The sequence below is a fragment of the Eptesicus fuscus genome, chromosome 8, assembly GCF_027574615.1.
Source record: "Eptesicus fuscus isolate TK198812 chromosome 8, DD_ASM_mEF_20220401, whole genome shotgun sequence".
Classification (NCBI taxonomy): domain Eukaryota; kingdom Metazoa; phylum Chordata; class Mammalia; order Chiroptera; family Vespertilionidae; genus Eptesicus; species Eptesicus fuscus.
In genome coordinates this window covers 80,877,619-80,898,938 of record NC_072480.1, presented here as the reverse complement: position 1 = coordinate 80,898,938, position 21,320 = coordinate 80,877,619, and the positions used below count along the sequence as shown (strand labels likewise).

The following is a 21,320-nucleotide window of genomic DNA, read 5'->3' as shown; positions in this document are numbered from 1 at the left end:
TCCAGTGTTTTTCGGGTGAGGCTGGAGCCTGGGCCTTTTCAAACAAGCTCCCCCAGAGGTTCCGGTGTGCAGCAAAGTTGGAGAAGGGTTGGTGCACGTGAACTCAGTGAGAGGTGAGGCCAGGGCAGGCCGTGGTCAGCGGAGCAGGCTTCAAGAAGATGCCGTTTCCCTAGAGCAGACGACGGGGCTGTGGGCGGGAGGGGCAGCTTGCTGGTCCCCGGACACCCTGCCCTTCCCCAGGTGCTGTTTCCTGCTGGGCCTACCCTGACATCTGGCTGCTGCGGCCCTCACAACCCGGCATGTTGGCACAACCTTCCCTGAGCAAGCAGGGGCTGCCGCACTGGCCGCGCGCTGTCACCACTAATCTCCCAGGTCCAGTAATTGGAGTGGACACTGAGCTGTCGCTCTGGATCCAGCCTGTGATCCTGGGGCTGTTTTCTCCTGTCACTCATTTCCCTCTGGGAGGCGAGGGCAGTCGGGGGGAACTGCTTTTGCAGACGTTTGGTCATGCTTTCCTGGCTTCTCCTGGTAGAGAGGAGGTACACGTGAGCCTTCCCGCAGACGGTGGGTGGGCTGTGGGTGAAGGGAGTGAGGACACCCCCAGGGTCACTGGGCCTGGAGAACTGCTGTCTCTTTCTCTCTGGAGCACAGGACTGAGGGTGGAGCAACTGTGGAGGGTGGAGAGGATGAAGTAGTTGAAATCTGATCGGCTCCTATCTGTCATTAACGCTTGGGTTAGTGTCCGAATGGTTCCCCCCAAACCTACTTCATCGCTCATAATTCAAGATAGGGCCCTGGGGGCCTCGGGGTTGTGGTTTGGAGCCAGAAGACTGAGTTGTGCAAGACCAGCCCTGAGACTTGGCATCTGCACCTTGTAATTAGCAGGCGGGTCAGAGATAGGAACCGCCATGGCTCAGCTCTCTATGTATTTTCACGTCACTCTCCCAACAAGCTATGCAGCCGGGCTTATGATTGCCTACAGTCCCGGTGCACTAATGTCCTAAAGCTAGAATTCCAACAGCTCAAGCTTTTTAAAATTACAGTGTTGCTTCTATCAGGGCATCGGGGTGAAGTCAGGAGACCTGCGCTGTGGTTCAGGCTGTGCCACCAATTCTGTTGCCTTGGACAAAGCCCTTCCCTCACAAGGCACTTTTCCCAGGAGCAAGATGTGGGGCTGGGGGTGGAGGAGGTGCTCAGCGGCCAGCAGAGGCCTGTGGCTCCATGTGGCTCTGGGGGCCACGCAGACCTGGGCTTGCTTTTGGACACCTCACTCCCCGAGGAGCTGAGTGTCTGCCTGGAGCGGTTTATGTTCCCCTCTGGGGTAGTCAGCTGGGTGCTGGGGTTCCGTTTGGACCCTGATTTAGGGGCTGTAAGGCCTCTCTCTTTCCTAAGAAATAAAACAAAATGCAGTCGCTGTAGAATTGAAAAGAGTGAGTCAACCAGATCACCCATAGTTGAAATGCTATTTTGGTTACTGAAAGGCAGCTTCGAGACTTACCGTCTTATTTACAAAAGGGAGTCGGCGGGGGAAGAAATTCTTTCTAGATTTCTTACTCTAAAATCCTAAGGCTCCGAGAAGCCTTTTAGCACGGTGTGATTCCCGTCCATTTTCTCGTGAATAGGATATTTCACATTACACTTGCTTCAAGTGATGGATGCTAATTTAGATAATTGGGCCTAGAAGAACTCTTCCCTCTTATCTCAGGGCCTATTTCTTAAGGGCCATCTCCCGGAACGACAGGTCCTTTCACCGTTAACCCTTTAGGAAATTTACTAAATTCCCATTATCCAAGAGCCACCTGTGTTTATTACTTTGCCATGACCCAGGTAGTGGGGGCTTCAAGGTTATTCTTTAAGGTTTATGGAAACAGTTTAAGAGGTTATGGACAGGTTCTCAGGCTTGTGGGGGAGGGCATTTTCCAAGTTACAGATTAGGAACTCCACAAGTGTGATGTCTTAGCCATTTCTTCGCTACACTGTCATCCCTGTATCATTGCTTCCTTTCTGACAATGGAGAAATTAGAAAGCCAAAGCGATTGCCAAGTTAAATATTGCCACACCAGGTGCCTGTGAATTTCTTGCTGTTTGAATAGTCTGTGGACTTTGTGTTTTATAGTGTGTGGACATTAACGGCCCTGTGAAATAGACTGGCCAGCTGTACCTTTTATTTCTGTATTGTGTGAATCTGTACCCGACTTACTACGAGAAGACTTTGAAGTGGCATAAAACAGGACCAAGCCAACAAGGGGATCAGATTAGTCAGGACAGAAAAATATAGTAGCTCACACTTGCTGAGAGTCATCTATGGGCCAAGTGCTCTTAAATGGACTTCCTCAGTCTTAACAACTGCCTCGTGAGGTAAGCCCTGTTATCAGAAGGGAAAACTGAAGATTAGCGGGACTTCCTCATAGTCACATGGTGGAGCCTACACCTTTACCCCTCTCTGTGATACGTTAGCCCTGGGTAACGTTAATGCACACATATAGAGGCAAGAATGACCTCTGTTTCGCAGGGGAGGGAAGGGGGCGACAGAATGGGTAAGTGACTTGCTCAAGGTTGCAAAGCCTGTAAGTGGCATAAACAGAACTGGAAGCCTGGTCTCCTGCCTCTTAGTGCTGTTCCCATGGCCGCACGTGGCATCCTTCTTAAAATGAAAAAAACGTATTTTTGTTTCAGAACCTGGCAATTGGGGCAGGAGCTGTTGGATCTTTGCAGCTGACCTACATCTCGAAGGTAATGTTGGCCTGGAGCTCTGGGAATTCATGTTCTGTAAGTAGGTTTAGTACCTAAACAAGAGGAGGTGTCACATCCTTCGGGTGTTAACATTTGGGGGTGTTGCATGGGCAGCTCCCCTTTCACCAGCACTGCCTGTGGAAGCCCGGCTGCTGACCGGGAGTGGGCGGAGTGTGGTCAGCAGCTTCTCGGAGGGGGGCCTTGCAGCCTCTTCCTCCTGGGGCACATCAGTCCGCGCTGCACTCAGCTCCGGCGGAGGAGGTATCGGTGGTGGGGGTAGGAGTGGGACATGACCCTTTTTGTAACTGGGACAAGGAGGAACACAAAATCAACAACAACAAAACCCCCAGGGACTGTGAAGGATTCTCCCAGGGGGTGTAATTAAGCAGGGGCAGCTCAGAAAGAGTGGGGACCGCAGTGGACTTTCATCCATCACCTGGACGGGATACCTCAGAGGGAAGGCTAAGATGCCCGGAGGAGGTACTCAGGGGTACCAGGGAGCCATGCAGCAGCCAGGTAACTGCCGCAGAGTCTGGCAGGCGGGCAGACAGGCCACCCCTGGTCTAGTTCGTGCAGACAGGGTGAAGCAGCCCTTCTTTGGTGCTGAGATGCGTGGAAGGGCTTGGCGGAGGGAGCTGGTTGGTGATGCCCACATGTAGCTGCTGAATTCAGCTTCTTTTAGCGGCCCCGCCCTGGAGAAGGCCCCAAGGCTGACCCATGAAGCAGCAGTGATAAAAAAGGTCAGGGATTTAGAGCCTCACCAGAAAGAGGAACTCTTTGTCCAGTGAGGAGAGCCAGGTGGCACCCAGCCAGTACTTAGGCCCCGGAAGTCCTGCTCTCCCCACGCACCCCTCACTTCAGGCCTCCGGGGACCTCTGCTTCCTTGTCCGGGTTCTCCCACCCTCAGGGGGTTGAGATGGGGTGAGGGGGCCATAATCTGAACGGCTCCGGGCTCCTTTTTGTAACAAGCTTTGGGAGCCCTTGGGTTCAGCCCTCCCTCTCAGCCTGTCAGGAGGTGAGTGGCGGCTGCAGGGGCTGCAGGAGAGTCTGGCAGAAACAGCTGGGGGCAGAGGCCGACTGCAGTGCAGAGTCTAAGCCTTGAGAGGGAGGAGATAAAGACCTGGGGGCAGAGGGAAGGGCCTGTGAAAGCTCAGCTTTGGGCATGCCCGTGGTAAGAAATGCGGCTGCCTCGGGACAGGCAGGACAGCAGCTCGGGCCACCCCTCTCTTGTCCAGACTTGCTGGATGTTTCTCTAGGCGTTTCAGAGAAAGAGAGTTCAGTATTCATGAAACCCCAAAAGCTGCCTGTTTGAGGGGGTTTGGGAAGATTTTTTATGGGAGGAGAGTGACCACAGTCTCTTGCTGAATCATAATTTATAAATGTGGCTCAGATGAGGGTTTTTAGAATTCTCAGCTTTGGAGGTGGCCTCATTTAGAAAGGCTGGATCTGCCTTTTAGCCCTTCCTGGGAGAGACAGGGCTGCTTGGGCCTTTTACAAAACCCACAGCTGCCCTGGGTCAGGTCACACAGAGCTGAGGGCCTCTAACTCCTGCCCGATCCCGTGTCAGAATGCAGGAGTTTCCCCGGGAAACCTTAAGGCGAGGTACCAGCATCACATTCAGCCTTCCAGGTTATTTTGTATTAACCCCTAGGTATTCCCTCTCAGAGTGGAGGGGTTTTTGTTTTGTTTTAATAGATTTTTATTGATTTCAGAGAGGAAGGGAGAGGGATAGAGAGATAGAAACATCAATGATGAGAAAGAATCATTGATCGGCTGCCTCCTGCACACCCCCTACTGGGGATGGAGCCCACAACTCGGGCATGTGCCCTTGACTGGAATCGAACCTGGGACCCTTCAGTTCACAGGCTGACGCTCTATCCACTGAGCCAAACCAGCTAGGGCCAGAGCGGAGGGTTTAACCACAGTGTCAGCCTGCCTTGTGGTGTATGTGTGGCTGCTGGTCAGGGGTGCTCTTCAGTATCTCTTTCGTGAGGGCCAGTGTTGGGAAAATGGGGTCCTTCAGAGAGGCCAACAGAGATGGAAGTTCTTGACTTGGTGTCATTCAGGGCATCAGTGGCAGCAGAACCAGTTCTTGGGCAAACAAGAAAATAATTGATGCTGGCCTTTGGCCCTTCTACACAGCCAGCCCCACTGCCCTGGCCTCAGCTTGTGTCCTGTTTTGTCAGGGCCTTGCCCTCAGTAACTATAAGGAAGAGCTTTCCAGAATAGTGGTTCCTGTCAACCAAAATTCCCCAAAAGGCTATTAGAAAATGGAGAGACTTCATGCAGGTGAATGGTTTGCAAGCTGGGGAGATGCAGCTTCTGGCAGAAACTAAGTGTGCCATGTTGTGTAGAGAAAGTTCCCCACCAGGTTCCCAATTAGATCCGTTTTATGTAAATGAGGCATCCAAATTGTATGTTTCTGATTGGTGCAAATCATGCGGTCCCAATTCATAGGCATTAGGTAGTATCCTGATGGGTTGTTATGGAGCAGTTATGATTGGTCATTTTAAATGCAAATGAGGGGATAATTGTATAGTTTGGATTGGATGGAGCACGTCTCAGTCTGTGGGTCCAAAGACAAAACCAGGAACTCTCTTAGAATATTTGCCTCAGATAGCTGAAGTAAGCAGGGCAAAGAGCAGGAAGCCAAGAGCTCAGTCTGGGGTTCTTCCCTGAATAAAGACTACGTGAGAATCTCCTGTCAGCAGATGGCCGCTAGACTCTTATTATTTATAAAATTTGGGTCCTCATTGGACCATGGGGAATCCATCTCAGCATAGAGAAAGTTCATATCCCTTAACATCAAAAGAATCTTTCTTCATGGGGTCCACATTCCTAACTTTTGGGTGGGTCACGGATCCTTTTGGAGAGTCTGATGTGAAAAGTGTGGACTCACTTTCCAGGTAAAGTGTGTATGGGTGTACACACCAAAATTTGGCCTGTAATTTCAGGGCTCGTTGAACCCCTGACTGGTTCAGAGATCCCGCCTTAGAGCCCCTCCAATCATTCTGTTAGTAGGTGGCTGCTGCTTCCCTTCCCCTGCTCCTGGAGCCACCTTGTAGGGCAGGGTTCCCCTGGGCCCTGGGGCAGAGCTGCCCCGGAGCTCCAGGACCTTGTTCTGCAGCTGCTGCTGTGCCCGAGGGGCCCCAGCTCCACTTCCGGCCAAGGACAGGCAGGGTGGGGCTGGCTAGCAGAGCGCTGCCACCGATGAGCTGGCTGATCCTGTGGTCTGTGTTTAATCTGATAAGAACAAGTTCCCGAGAGTCTGTGTCACTGTGGAGCAGCCTCATCTGCGTCACTCTCCGGGTGACCTGTGCTCATGCCCCCCTCACACCCCTGACTCCTCTCACTGCTTGCATAACCCAGGCTCCCACCAGTCAACCACAGTTGTGCAGGTACTCCATTGAGGCCATTTGGGCCATGCAGACGGTTGCGCTTGGCTGCCTTCTCTAGTCAGCCTGTCAACCACACTTCTTCAGGATCTTCGGCTCCTTCACTCTTCTGTCTGAGGGATGCTGCACAGCCCGGCCTGATCACCAACATCTGGGGGTGTGGGGAAAGGAGATATATTCCCAGGGACCAAGGGTTCTGCTTCCACAGTCACCAGAATGTCAGGCGGCGGCCTGTCCGTAGTAAATGAGACCCTCCCACCTTGGCCCTTCTCTCTGAGGGGCACAGCACCGGTAGATATCATTTCATTTTCCTCTTTTTGCCATCCTGTGGCCATAAGACGGGGCCCACTGATTTCACTCTGGTTTTGCTAATCAGGAAGCTGATCAGAGACCTTGAGGTTCTTACCCTTGCTTAACAGCCCATCAGGGCAGACCTAGAACTGATGACTTGTTAATGCAGCAAGGAGCTGTGGTAATTAACCCTGTGGTAAGCCATGAGGCATGACGCAAATTATAGATGTGCGTGCGTACCCCTGACTGAACACCGGAGAACATACTGGCATAAAAACAAACAAATGAAAGCCTCAGTTCCCATAATGAGCACATGGGTAGCGTTTTCCCAGTATGGGTGGGTAATAAATTGCGGTCGAAGTGGACCGTTTTGTCATTCAGCCAGGGTGAAAAGTGTCCACTAGTGGTGCTCTTTCCAGTCAACGACAAATGGCAGTTTCTGGGAGCAGGAGTCTCCGAATAAGCTGGAGGCTCCTGCCACCCCAAAGCTGAAAGTAGAAGGGATGCCGTGAGATAGGTGTGTTCTTCCAGCCGGGAGAGCCAAGGCAGTTCCGCGGTGGTCAGGGTTACACAGGGACCACGGGTAGGACACACAGGCGCTCATGGGCACGGGGACCCGCAGGAACACAGATGCCGAGGGGCAGAGCAAGAAAATGAGTCACTGACAGATTCCTGTGTAGGTGGCTGCTGCTTCCCTTCCCCTGCTCCTGGAGCCACCTTGTAGGGCAGGGTGCCCCTGGGCCCTGGGGCAGAGCTGCCCCGGAGCTCCGGGACCTTGTTCTGCAGCTGGGATTGGAGCCAGGGTCGTCTGGCACCAGAGCTGAGGCTGTACTGCCTGTCTTTCCTTTGATAGGCCGCTACCTCAGTGCCCATATTAAGTATTGGGGGCAGGGTTAATTTTGGTTGTTAAGGACTCTGGGCAGGTCTATAGAAAGAACTTAGAGCCAACGGCGAGAATCCAGACAGAGGGATGGGTCCGTCATTATCTGACCCTCAGCAACTGTGAGACCTTAATTTTGACTTGAGATTTTTCCTCAGCTTCTGGCTTCATGCCTTCTGTTAAAGCAAGAACCAATCCTGGCGCCCCTCTGTGTGAACAAGTAGGAGCATGTCCTCGCTGGGAAGGGGATGAAGGAATGGTGTCCACAGGAGGATTATGGCGACATGGGAATAGTTCCTGGGGGCAGGTGGCTGGCCCCTTGGAAAACGCAGGTCCAGTGGTGGAGGCCTGCTCCAGGGAGGTCCATCCTCCATCAAGGGTAGTCACCTAATCTTTGTGGGCATTGGATGGAATAGGAGCTGCTTTCCTTTATTCGTTCGGTGTATTTGAAGCTCAGTGAGGTGGGCTCACATAGACATAAGCACAGGAACGTACATGCCAGGGGTAGGATTGAAAAAGCAAGATGAAATCAAACAACAGGAGATGTAGAAATAGTTCTGCTTTCTTATGCCCTTTTCTTAAATACATACTTACGCTCTTTGATTCCATTGGCCCTTCTTGGGACATGTAGAAGTGTGGGGTTTCATGGTTAAGCAGTTGGGGTAGATAGAGAGGAAATCTATCAGTGTGTCCAGATGCAGTGAGTGACCAGCTGCCTCATCTTTCCGGGAGTGCTAATTGAAATCCATGTATTTGTGGCAATACCACCTTCAATTTGGAGAACTGTTTAGGCAGGGGGCATGGTGGTTGAGAGAGGAGTAGAATCTTGCTAGTGTGAGTGGGGCCAGTATAGGTTTTGTGGTCCCAAGAGAATTTTGTCAGGAGTCAATGGCTATTAAAAGTGTTTTTGAAAAAAATAAAGATGAACACAGACATCAAGATAGTGGTTATCTCTGAGGGGTGGGAATGGAACTCTATCAGGGAGGGGCACACAAAGGACTTCCGAGAAATGGGGCTGATAATGTCCTATTTCTTAATCTGGATGGTGAGTACAGGGTTTCCACGTAATTATTATTTTTAAAGTGTTCACGTATTTATATGCATTTTTTTTTTTTTTTGGTAAGAAAAGTTTCAGCAGAAAATTGGGGGAAAATGCTTTATAAATATTGTTAGAAACATAGTTATGTTTCTTTTATGTTTTTATTTGATATAGGTGAGCATAGCCACTCCAAAGCAGAAACCAAAGACTCCATTTTGCTTTGGTAAGTACTGAGCCAGAAGATGGCTTTTTTGAACACTCCTACAGCAACTTCCTCTTTGGCATGGAGACGGTCTGGTGACCACCTTTGACTTACACCCTGTGTGTGTGAGGGACTTCAGTCACAGCGATGTTTCCTGGCTCTCAAGTGATACTGCTTTCCTGGGTCTCACCACAAAGTTATCCGTCACCTAAAACAGATGTTCAGTGGCGTTGCAAGTTTTCCTGGCTCCACAGGGCGAGGTGCAAGGTATCTACTAGAAGTTTCTAGGAACCCTCAATCAGAGCTCAGTGGTGGTGTGCTCAGGAAAGGTGGAGACTTCGGAAAGTTGGGGAGATCATAGAAAAGAAGGAGTATTCTGTTGGGGGTCTCACTTAGTATTGCCCAAAGAGTGACAGTGTTGGGGTGACAGGGGAAGCAGAGCCAATTCATCGAGGCCTCAAGTCACTGAATCATCGGTATTTATTTGGCGCCCACTATGTTCTCAGTACTGTACTAAATGCTACAGGCAAATGCTAACAGATAGTTTCTGAGCTAGCAGATATTCTGTCATATATCTAGCGTGATTCTGAATGTAAGCTCATGAAGGAGGGGTATTCCTCTGCTTTGTCACTGCTGTATCCTCAGCATGTAGAGTGGTTCTGGCACATAGTAGGTGTTGAATGAATGAATGAGATCATGAATTCTGTGTCCCATGATTCTCACCCCTTAAATAGTTCAGGCTTTTTAATGCTAGGAGAATAAAGTGGTCCCTTGCGTTGTCCTCTCTCCCAATTTCAGGTTGGTTCAAGCTTCGTTGGTGCTCTGATGCTTCCAGTATTTTTCAATATCATGGCTAAGCTTGAAAATGACTCTCTCCGATGTTGTGGTCAACAGATTTATTTTAAAAAATTATGAACCCAGAGGTAAATTGTTGACCCTAATGGAGGGCTCAGAGGAAAGAACAGGTTGAAAATGAGGTCAAGGTCACAGATTTGATGATTTGATTTCAGGCAAGCTTTATTCTCTTTTCCAACCACAGACAATACTGCTAACCCAGGCAAGTTGTGCCAGTGGAAACAGGGGCCCTGTGGCCAAAATTATAAATGTGTCATCATGAATGTAAATCTGTTGGCACCTGCAAAAAGCAATTCAAGCGTGTGTCTTATTGATGGCAGACTAGCAGCCTCATCACTGCACAAGAGCATGTTAAGGTTGTTGTTAATGTCAGGTGTCATTCTTGTGGCCAGTGGAGTAATCCACACTTAAAAAAAAATGTTTTCATTGATTTCAGGGGGAAGGAAGAGGGGTTGAGAGAGACAGAAACATCATTGATGAGTTAGAACTATCAATCAGCTGCCTCCTGCACACCCACTACTGGGGACTGAGCCTGCAACTCAGGCATGTGCCCTGACCCGGAAGGGAACGACGAACTCCTGGTTCATGGATTGGTGCTCAACCACTGAGCCACACTGGCTGGGTGATAATCCACACTTTTCAAGAGAGAGCATTGCAGCCTGCTGTTTCCCAAATAGTCATGCAGGTGCCTTCCCACATGGGGAAAGTCTTCCTCTGCTTTGTGGGGATTCTCCACCCTGCTACTTCAAGCACCTTAGTTTTGTGGAGTCTTGGTGTTGCATGAGTTCTGACCTGGATTTTTCACCCTTCTTCCCCACGACTTCTGCAGTCATCAATGCCCTCTCTCAGAGGTATTTTCTTCAAGCCAATGACCAGAAAGATCTGAAGGACTGGGTTGAAGCTCTGAACCAAGCCAGCAAAATCACTGTACGTATGATTGCTTCTCCTTTCTGCAGGGGTCCGTGCCTCTTCCTGGCTCGTGGCCTGTTTGGGTGGGGAACAATTCCAGTGGCAGCAGGGGCTTTCCCAGAAGTTCGTTCTAGACCCAGTTCCCCTACCTCTTCTTACACCTTGGCTGACCACAAGTTGCACAGAGTCTGGGTTTGAATCAAGTTCAAGGGGAAGTTTATGGAGCATCTGCTGTGTGCTTCCTGGAAGGGCTCCGGGTCAGTTGTGTTTTGGGTAATGCTGATTCAGAAGGTGGCGGGATTGGAAAAGGCATTGCTGACAGCGAGAAATAGAGGGAAGGGAAAGCATATGAGGAGGGAAGTCGGAACTTTGTCCTGACTTGAGGGAATGCACTTCTTACTTTAAGAGGTGACCTGGGGGAATCCCTCGAGGCCATCCACCAATCTGTCCTGCCAAAGCATTTAGTTTAAAAGCATCACTGAGCTCGTGCACTGACTGGCCAACCAGTACTTGACTTGATGAATAAAGACCTCCTTTCTTCTCCTTTAGAAAAAGAAAGGAGCAGGGTTGGAAGGAGGAGATGGAAAACTATGTTTTGGAAAAAAAAACACCCACTAGACCTTTAACCAATCTAGACAGACGTGTGGCATAATAAACATGGTTTGTATGCTGAAAAGTTTGATTTTCTGTATCCTACAGATGGAAATGCTTGCATTCCAGTGGCTCCCAATAATAACCATTATGTGCTGGGGCAGATCTTTCTCCAGATTCATCAGGGCTCCCGGGAATTAGCAGGAGAAATCTGCACCTGTCCAGCACTTGTGATGTTGGACCCGCAGAGTATAGTTCAGTCACTGAAGCTAGTTTTGCTTGTTAAGTTTGCTATTCTGAGGAACTTTGGTAAACCCGTGCAAAGAGAGCAAAAGGGAGGGGATTGCTGCTAACCCATGGGTCTGCTCACCCCTAGGCTGTGTACGTGGCTCTTGAGTGCTGATAGGTAAAGGTTTTCTTCATTCCTGTTGGGGTCTTCCCCTTCCGCGTCTTCCACAGTTCGGTGTTTCTTTCACTGTCTAGTACTTTATCCTCGTTCACTGTGTCCTCCTGGGTTTCCTCCTCTGTTCGCGCCGGGTGAACAGGGCTGCCCAGGGCAAAGCAGCAGAGACCCTCTTCCCCTCTCTTTCGTGCCTGGAGCACAGAGTGGCTCTAAGCGGCTTGGACCCCTGCTCTTTTCTGGTCTCATGGAGCAGGAGTCACAGGCCCCGGGAGCGGGGAGAGCAAAGTGGCGCCCAGAGGCTGGAAGTCCATGTCAGTCCTTCCTCGGGGTCTCCACAGTCTCCAGGACCCCCTCACTTTCCTTGTTATGTTCGTACCTCTCTTCACGCCTCCTCCAAAGACCATGTGGGAGAGAAGGAAGAGGACGGGTACTCTACGTCCTCCTAATCTTTTCATGTTCTGGAGGTGTCGACTCCTTTCTCCACGTTTGCATCCTCTTCTATTGTGTGTCCTTCCTTAGCGAGGTTAGGATGAGGGGTAAATGTGGGGCTGGGGCACCTTATGGGTGACATACATATTTATTTTAAGGCGCCTTACGTGCAAAGTGAGGCATCAGGCACCTGGGGGGAATGCAGAGATGAAAGGGTATTGAGCTAAACCTTCACACGTGCCATATGTTCACCCCCCACGTCACTCTTGTGAAAGAGGTGGTTTTATGTCTTTTTTTTTTTTTTTTCCCATAAGGAAAACGGAAATCAGGGTCTTGCCCAAAGTCTAGAAGTTAGTAAGTGGTAAAGCTGGGGTTGAAACCCCAGGGCCCTCTGGCTCCCAGGACCTAGGAGGTTATAAAAACATTAAAAACGAGCAGCAGTGTTAAAATAGGTTAGCTTACTCACCACTTTTACCTACATGGTTTCATTCTTGCCTTGTAAAAACCGTAAGTAGGAAGGGCAAGTGTTATTATCCCCACTTGTAAAGGAGGAAATGGAAATGCCTGGAGATCAAAGAGGGTTGCCTAAGGTCTGGAGCCGGGATAGATCCAGTGTTTCTGCCCACAGATCATTGTTCATATTAGGCTAAGGTCATTGAGTCCTTATGATTGAAGAAAACAGTCAACATGTGGTATTTAAAGCATTGGGCTCTCTCAGAGTATTAGCATTTCTGTGTTTTTTTTCTATGGCTACTGCAACAAACGGAGTGGCTTACAACAACCGAAATGTATTCTCTCCCAGTTCTGGAGGCTGGAAGTCCAAAGTCAAGGTGTTAGCAGGGCTGTGCCCCCTCTGAAGGCTCTAGGGGAGAGTCCTTGCCTCTTCCAGCGTCTGGTGGCTCCCGGCAGCCCTTGGTGTTGTCCCCTGACTTGTAGCTGCGTCATTCTGTTTCTGCCTCCATCATTATATGGCTGTGTGTCTGTGTGACCTCCCCTGTTCTTATGAGACTATCAGTCATAGAACTTAGGGCCCACCCTAAACCATATGACCTCATCTTAATGTAATTCCACGTGCAGAGACCCTATTTCCAAATAAGGTCACATTCTGAGGTTATGGGGGGACATTATTGAACTCGCCACATTTCTATAAAGGGTTGAAAATTGAGCTGTGCAAGTCAGGCAGCCCTCGGGCAAATTACTTCATTTTAATGAGCTTTTGTTTACCTCATCTATACAAAGTGAAGCACAGTCCCCCACCCCCACACCCCTGTGGGATTGTCCCTCGCAGCAGTCTAGCTGAGCCTGGTGAGAAGAAAGATGAGTCCTTGCAAGTCTCATTATACAGTGCGCATGAGATCCACGTGGATCTGCAGCCTCAGAGAACACACTGCCGGTGGATGGCAGAGGGCACACCTTTAAATTGGCTGCTGGGCCATGGACAGACCAAAAGGATGACCTTGTTTTCAAGCTCGGAGCGTAGTTTTTGTTGAGTTTGTCCCTCACAGACCGAGTCAAAATCTTCAGGAGAGTAACGGTTTTGGAAAGGCTGGTCGGAAGCAGCACACGCTGCAGGGGCATGCGCTCTGACTACCAGCCGTTCTCTGGGTGGATGGCAAGATTCTGTGAGGCAACACAGTGGCCGAGCTTCTCTGAGGCTTTTCCTGGCCACTGCGAGCTCAAAGCCTATGTCCCTGTTTCTTTGCTGAGTTTCAGGAATTCATATGGGTCATTTGGGGAGAATTTCTGCTGTTCTGTGGTGATTTTATCTCACAATAGCAAAACTCGGAGAAAATTAGAAAGGGTGGTAGGTAGGTAAATAGGTAGGTAGGTGTATTTAGCGCTGGGGAGTCAGGCAGTCCTTGAGCAAATTACTTCATTTTAATGAGCTTTTGTTTACCTTACTACAGAGGGAATAATGACACTAATGCCTACTTGATAGGATTGCTCCAGATTAGGGAGAATGCAGAAAGAGTTTAGCTCATTGCTTGGCATTAAATGGAGGCCCAAAGCAATGGGAAGGCTGTTCTCTCTCGTCAGCCAGAGGAAACGACTGGGTGGGTTTGTGGCCCAGTCTGGCGAGGTGGTGGGCAGAGGTCACCCTTGCCTCAGTAAGCGGAGATTGCAGGCAAGAAAGAGGGGTCTCATCTTTCTGGGGCCCCCGTGTAATCACAGCGGTCTTCCTCCTTTGAGTGGACACCAGACGGAGTGGCCCTTGGTCCCCCTGAACTGAGAGCTCTGGAAGGGTCTAGATTCTTGGGCCATTCTGACTCCCTAGGCCGTGGGGAAGAGGAAGAGGGTGTTAGCTTTTCTCACTCGGCCTGCAGTTCCTTTCCTGGCAGAGCCACGCAGGGCGCCGAGTTCTCGTGAATGAGAGGCTCTGTGATGCTGTGGACACCGCACCAGCTGGGAGTCAGGGTCTGCTCTCTGGTTAGTTATTAGTCATGGCTTTGGCCAAATGACTTGAGTATTCTGGGCCTCTCTTTGTCTCTTACAAATGAAATATTTTTTCAGAGTTTGCAAACTCTTTTATAAAGGACAGGGAGGAAGTGGACAGGGAGGACAAAAAACAACCTAAGTGAGCATAGTGCCATGAGGCTCCGGTGTGGGGGGACGGTAGGGTCAGTGGCAAACTGACGAATGGACTCCCCCTCTAAAGAGTGAGCTGCGATGGGGCTGGAAATCTGGATTTTTATGTGCAGTAGCCCAAGTTTTTGTTTTTTTTTAAATGAGAATTTCTGTGGTTTTCTTTTTTATGATTTAAATATATTTTTATTGATTTCAGAGAGGAAGGGAGAGGGAGAGAGGAACATCAATGATGAGAGAGAATCATTGACCGGCTGCCTCCTGCGCACCCCACACTGGGGATCGAGCCCACAACCAGGGCATGTGCCCTGACCAGGAATCGAACCGTGACCTCCTGGTTCATAGGTCGACACTCAACCACTGAGCTATGCTGGCCGGGCAGTACCCCAAGTTTTGAATGTAGATTGAAACATGTACTGTGTAGGGCAAACAAAACACAGTTTGGGCAACGTCTGCCTTCGGGCCAGTTTGCAGTAATGTGGCCTGTGGTCTCAGACCAGCCACGAACGTGCCGTGATTGCTGGATCAGCGTGGCGAGGGACAGACATAGCTCACACTTCAGAAAGGGCCGAGTTTGTACTGTTAGCACCATTTGTGCAATGTCAATTAAAAGGATTTGTAATTCTTTTGTGCTGTTATTTGTGTTTCTAAAGTTTTTAACTGTGTATGCGCTGTCATTTGATAACCACAGCAGCTCCACGACATAAGTGTGATTTCGCTTCCCATTTCACACAGGGGACTGCGTAGGTCCAGAGAGATTCAGTGACTTGCCGAAGGCCACTGGGTCAGTCAGTGACAGATCAGGGCTTATACCCTGGCCCGTGGGCTGCAAAGCTCATGCTCCTTAATTCTGTATCATATACCACATGTGTGTTACCTGTCCCCTGGCATGCTTTCTTCTGTCTTCATATTTCTGGTTCCTTCTCCCCCTCCAGGTTACTGTTTGCATGTCCCTTCCTCTGGAGACCTCCGCTGACCCCTCCATGTCTAGCAGGTCCTCTGCTGCTTCTAGCTCAGCTTCTGTGTGTATTTTTCATGGCACTTGCCAAGATTTGTAGTTATTCTGATTGTTTTGCTCTGCAGTGTTGTCCGTCTCCCCTGCTAGCACATACGTGCCGTGAGGGCAGGACTTGTGTCTGAATTTGCTGTTTTATCTTTAGTCTCTTGCCAGGGAAGGGTTGGCTCACAGTAGGTGCTCAGTACATTTGTTGAGCAAGTGTGTGTGTGTGTGTGTGTGTGTGTGTGTGTGTGTGTGTGTGAAGTGGCTGGCCGAGTTCTTCATATTCAGCTCTGGATCAGTGGAAGGCCTGGGGACGAGAGGGGTGTCTTGCTATAATTTAGAACATTAGCTTTTCTCTCTCCATCCTTCCTTTGGCTCCCTGCTTTTCCTAAGCTTCTGTTCCCTGTTGACTGCAATGCCATCATTCTTTCCAGGTACCCAAAGTTGGGAACCTGCCTCTGACGACGGAAGTTCTCAAAAGCATAGCAGTTCCGCCAGCCCTCGAGAAGAAGCCGCAGGTGGCCTACAAGACAGAGATCATCGGAGGGGTGGTGGTCCACACGCCCATCAACCAGGTGCTGGGCCTGGGGCTGCCAGGGGTCGTGGGGATGTGTATTGCCCCTGGTGTGCCAGTGTGCACAGAGGACTATACTGAGGGCAGGGTGGATGGGGCGAGGCGGAGCCACATTGGAGTGGCAAGAAAATGCCGGGCCCGGGTGGATGTCAGTAACGGCAGTGCAGAAACTGAGGCCACTGAAGCCTGAAGCTGTGTGGCTGGCACGGTTTGGGACGAGCACGTGTAAACCCTCTGAGGCGAGGGGCTGAGGAAGGCCCGCGAGGCTTCTTTGCTCCTCTGATTTGCTTTTTCTCTGTCCTTCCCTCCCTCCTGGGTCTGCCCACCCTCCGTAAGCGATATTCCATGAGAGCACTTGGTACAGCGCCTGATGGGAGCAAAGGAAATCTTTATTTTCTTGTTTAGTTCGTTGACCCTCATCGTGGGCCAAGAGGCCAGAGACTTGGCCAGAGGGAGCTGGGGTGGTGGTGAGCTGAATAAGGATGGAGGGGCAGGTGCTAACCCGGACACTGTTTCCTTGCAGAATGGTGGGGATGGGCAGGAAGGGAGTGAGCCAGGGTCCCACGCCATCCTTCGACGGTCTCAGAGTTACATTCCCACGACGGGCTGCCGTGTGCCCACCGGCCACCCCTTCATTAAGAGCGGCTACTGTGTGAAGCAGGGGAACGTGGTGAGTGTCAGCGCTGGGGCTGGAGCGGGTTGTGGTGACTCCTTGAGTCGGTGGGTGTGGGTGTAGACGGGGAGAGGCATCTGGAGGGAGGAGCTGCAGTCCTCTGTGCCTCCGCCCAAATCCAGAGGGGCTTGGGACCCAACACTCACCCACAGGTCAGAGGCATTGCCTTGATGGGAGCCCGGCTTCCCTGGGCTGCGTCCTGGGAGCTTAGAATCAGAACCCCCTGCAGAACGCTGGGACCCCTCCCTAACGTCTGCTCTTCACTTTGCATTTCAGCGGAAGAGCTGGAAACGTCGCTTCTTTGCGCTTGATGACTTTAGCATCTGCTACTTCAAGTGTGAGCAGGTTTGTAGTTGCTCTGGGCCTCTGAGAGGTCATGGAGGGAAGAGGAACATGGTAAACCCGTGTGTGTGTGTGTGTGTGTGTGTGTGTGTGTGTGTGCGCGCGCGCGCGCGCGCATGGGTGTGCACACAGAGATGTGGGCACACACACAGACTCCCGAAATGCCTCTGTCTTGTCTCCATCCGTCCTTTGTGCTCATTATTACAGTGGCCCGAACTTCCTCCCTCCTTTTATGCAGCGAGCTGTCCTATGGTCAGAGCCACAGAGCATCTTTGTAGATTGTTTTCACTCTTGATTCATTTGAGACCTTGCCTTGCTTGTAACCTGGTTTTAGCCAACCATCTCCAATGAGAGAGGCATGTCAGTTAGCTGGTCAGGGCTGTGGCATTATGGGGACAGCCTCGTTTACCTATCTCTCCATTTCTCCCCCCCAGGACCGAGAACCACTGCGCACTATATTTCTCAAGGATGTCCTCAAGACCCATGAGTGTCTGGTCAAATCTGGGTAATTGTCTCCGCTTATTTTTTTTCCTGATCAGAACCCCCACTTGCCCTCTGGAACCTCCGCTTACTGCCCTTCTGCGGCTCTGTTCACGTCTTCTTCCAAGACAAGGGCCCAGGCCTGAGGTCTCGTGGCGGGAGTCACCACATGGGTGTGAGGTCACACTGGGCTGGCTTACCCTCTGCCCATTGCTTTACTCTTGCTCCTGAGAAGATGAGCCTGTGGGATAATTTTCTGATGGAGAAAAAGAAAACGTGTAGGAACAAAGAAGAGAATGGTGCCGAGATGCTTCTTGGAGGGAGTGAGATGCTCATCCCGCAGGAGGCCTGGGGCTCAGAGGGACCTGTGCGCGTCCTCACTCACTTTGCAGCACTTCTGGGCCGCTCACTCTTATGCCGGTGCCTCCTCCCTGAATTTCTTACGCCTTCCCCCCCCCCCCCCCCCGCCTTTGACAAGCCCCTGATACTCCTTCACACAAGGGTGATATAGCAACTCTGTCACCCCCACTGGGCAGGAAGAGAAGGCATTTTTAATGTGTTCCTCTTTCTGCAAGGAAATGGTTACCTTCTAAGTGTCATGGTGCATAGGATGATTTGTGGACCTGGGGTCCCTGGGTGAGGGCTCTCCCATATGCAACACCAAATACAGATGCTCCTGGAACTAAGCTTTAGAGACACAAGGGCGTCTGGACATCTAGAAATCCTCATGTTGGCCCTGAATCTGCAGTCTTTAGGGACTGCATGGTGGCCCGTCCATCCCGTGAACGGGGCGTGCAGAGACGGCATCACCAGGGAAGCTGTGAGCAGCAGGCAGCCTGCTCCGGAGGGAAGGCGAGGCAGGGTCAGCGAGAACACAGTGCTGTGTGACCCAGGGAAGCAGGACTGAAGGCCCGCCCTGTCCTGCACATGGAGCCGAGAGCACAGGTCAGGGAAGTCCCAGCAGCGATTTATCATTCGTGAAAGTAGCTGGAGACGGGAGTTCCCGAAGTGTGGCTCCAGAGGAGTGAGGGGAGGAAAGACTGGGCATGACCGGAGCCTCGGAGATGTCCCTGACCCTAGAGGGCCTGTACAGATTGGACATGTGACCGCGTGAGCATGTTGGGGCACCTCAGAGAACCCAGATAAGGCTCAGTCCGAAGAGTGCTTTGTACTTTGCTTAAATCTCTGACGTGTCAGAGGCAGACGGACCCCTGAGTAAAAGCATGCGGGGGTTGGAGATACTGTGGAAAGAAGTCCCCAAGCCGCTGCAGGTCCCAGGCCTGTGAGACGGTGTCCTCTCCCCGACCCAGTCAAGGGGCTTTCGGGCATCTGGGTCCTGAACCAACATTTGCTGAATTGCATGGAAAGGGAACGTGTAGCCTGCGAAGCAGATTCCTCCCTCCTTGCTTTTGCGTTTACCTCCTCGGTAGTTGATTCCACGATGCCATTCTGTTTGCAAGAACAGTTTCAAAGGTCACAGCGTTTTAGCGAGAGCGCAGAGCCATCTCTACTCAGACGCTCCGGAAGTGATGCTAATAATAGTGAGATGTGTTTCAGGGGCCCACTCTCTGATGCTCAGGGTACCAGATGCCTTCTGTAATTGATCTTGGTGGTGACCGGCCTGACAAAGGAGGTCTTCTCATCTCTAGTGTACAGTTAGGGTACAAAGGCTCAGCAAGTTTTAAACATATTCCTAAAATACCTTTTCCCAAAGTGGAGTCAGCATTTGGCCCCAGGTCCGCCTCACCCCTGGCTTGCTTCTCCTTCCCTGTGGGTCTTTAGTGTCACGCTCCTCTGCCGGGGGCCCGTGGCACTGGCCCAGCACCTGCCATTTCTGTTCAGGTCTTCATTCATGAAGCCAGCTCCGCCTCTGATCAGTCCTTTCTTGGAATTATTCTAGCTCTGGCGTTCAGCACACAGTCTCTCACCAGATTATGTAGTTTTGCTTTTTTATTTATTTTTTTTTTTTATTGAGAGGGAATTAGGCCTTTCACTCCTTATATATCCTCCACTGTGACTGGACACACACACATTTAACACTGTAAATCATTTCACCTGGTTTGAGGTTTGTCACCCAGTGAGTATCAGTTACTTCTTGCCTTCTTTGTAGAAGTCAGGATCCCTCTTCCCAAACTTGCACCCAATTTGAAGCATCTTAAAAGTCATCTACTCTCTCCTTCCTTTTCTCCTCTTTAGTGTCCAATCCCCTCAGCCCAGTGGAATGAGGCACAAAGTAGGAATTTAATGCAGCTGATGGAAGAGGGGTTTGCAAATGAGAGATTTGGTACCCTTAGGAGAGGCAAACAGTGGAGTAATTAAAGCACAGACTCTGGAGTCAGACCTGTGTTCAAATCCTGACTGTGCCATTTACTTACTCTGGTACCATGGTCAGGTCATGTGACCTCTCTGAGCCTGGGTTTCCCCGAAGAACAGATTGATGGTTGTCAGAGGTGGGTGTGGGGAGTGGGGCAGGTGAAATGAGTGAAGGGGGGATCCAAAGGTACAAACATCCAGTTATAAAACAAATCCTGGGGATGTAATGGACAGTGTAGAGACTGTAGTTAACAATACAGTATTGTATAGTTGAAAGTTGCTCAGAAAGTAGATCTTAAAAATTCTCATCACAAGAAAAATAATTTGTAACTGTGTAGTGATGGATGTTAACTAGACCTATTGTGATCAGTTTACAATATATAAAAATATCCAATCATTATGTTGTACACCTGAAACCAATATAATGTTATATGTCAATTCACTATATATAGGGTGTCCCCCCAAAATGTATGCAGTCAAACCTCGGTTCTCGAACATCTCCCATCTTGAACATTTGGTTCTTCATCAAGTTGTTCACAGAAAAAAATGTCTTGGTTGTTGACCAAAACTTCAGTTTTCAACCTGACAACCCTTTCATGCTGACACCTCAGCATGATAAAAAGCATCTCTCAGGCAACAAACAAAGGAGAGAATGCTTTTGTTGCTGGGGAAATCCACAATTAGCACAATTTTAAAACATAACGAGGCCATCAAGAGTGCTGATGTTGCTAAGGGTGTGAAAGTGCTCACAAACCAACACTCACAGGTGATTAAATAGGCAGAAAAGCTGTTGTTGATTAGATAAATGAAAAGGAGTTGACCAGTGATAGCAATTCTGAGGCAGTGATATATGAAAAATTCGTTTCAGGCTAGTGGGGGGGGGGGGGTTTTGATAAATTTAAGAAAAGTTTATAAATTAAACAGTATATTAGACTTGTATATAAGAAAGGTTAAAATGGAATTATTTGAGGGTCTGGAGCAGATTAATTCAATTTACATTATTTCTAATTGGAGAAAAAATGATTTGGTTTTCAAACAAATCGTTTCTCGAACAGCCTTCCGGAACAAATTAAGTTCGAGATATAAAGTTTCACTATAGACACTACCAGCTGATAATTCACTTCGTTTTGAGAGTGAAATGTATGTTAATGAACACCGACTTTATAATCATTCAAAGTGTGTAAACATATTTGGGGGATACCCTGTATATATCTATATATCTGTATTGAGACAGATATATGTATAGATAGATCTATTTATGTACCTGTCTATATAAAATAAAATTTTTATCTACTTGACTCTAAAAAAAAAAAAAAGCACTCTAAATAGCGCTTTGCACAGAGCACATCATACATCTTAGCCATTAAAGCAAACCAGCCAACCCACGACTGTGGGTGGTGTGGGGTGTGGTAGGTATTAGCCGTAGGTTTATCTGGCGAGACCTAGTGGTAGTGGTGATGTGCACGTGTGTGGTGGGGAGGTCCCAGGGGGATGTTGAAACCTCCTGAGACCCTCTAAGGCAGGGGTGGGGAACCTTTTTTCTGCTTAGGGCCATCTGGATATTTGTAACATCATTCGAGTAGCGTACCGAATTATCAACTTAAAAAGTAGCTTGCTATATTTGTTTA

At 49.7% G+C, this 21,320-nt stretch overlaps 1 protein-coding gene across 1 annotated transcript in view; it reads left to right on the top strand.

Moving 5' to 3' along the window:
* The window catches only part of PLEKHA2 (pleckstrin homology domain containing A2), a 56,376-nt gene that overhangs the window by 23,155 nt on the left and 11,901 nt on the right, over positions 1–21,320 (top strand). The window contains exons 3-9 of the mRNA XM_054720035.1: positions 2,677–2,733; positions 8,513–8,561; positions 10,225–10,322; positions 15,745–15,885; positions 16,408–16,554; positions 16,834–16,902; positions 17,334–17,404. Coding sequence (XP_054576010.1) covers positions 2,677–2,733; positions 8,513–8,561; positions 10,225–10,322; positions 15,745–15,885; positions 16,408–16,554; positions 16,834–16,902; positions 17,334–17,404 — 632 coding nt within the window. The remainder of the gene's footprint in view (positions 1–2,676; positions 2,734–8,512; positions 8,562–10,224; positions 10,323–15,744; positions 15,886–16,407; positions 16,555–16,833; positions 16,903–17,333; positions 17,405–21,320) is intronic.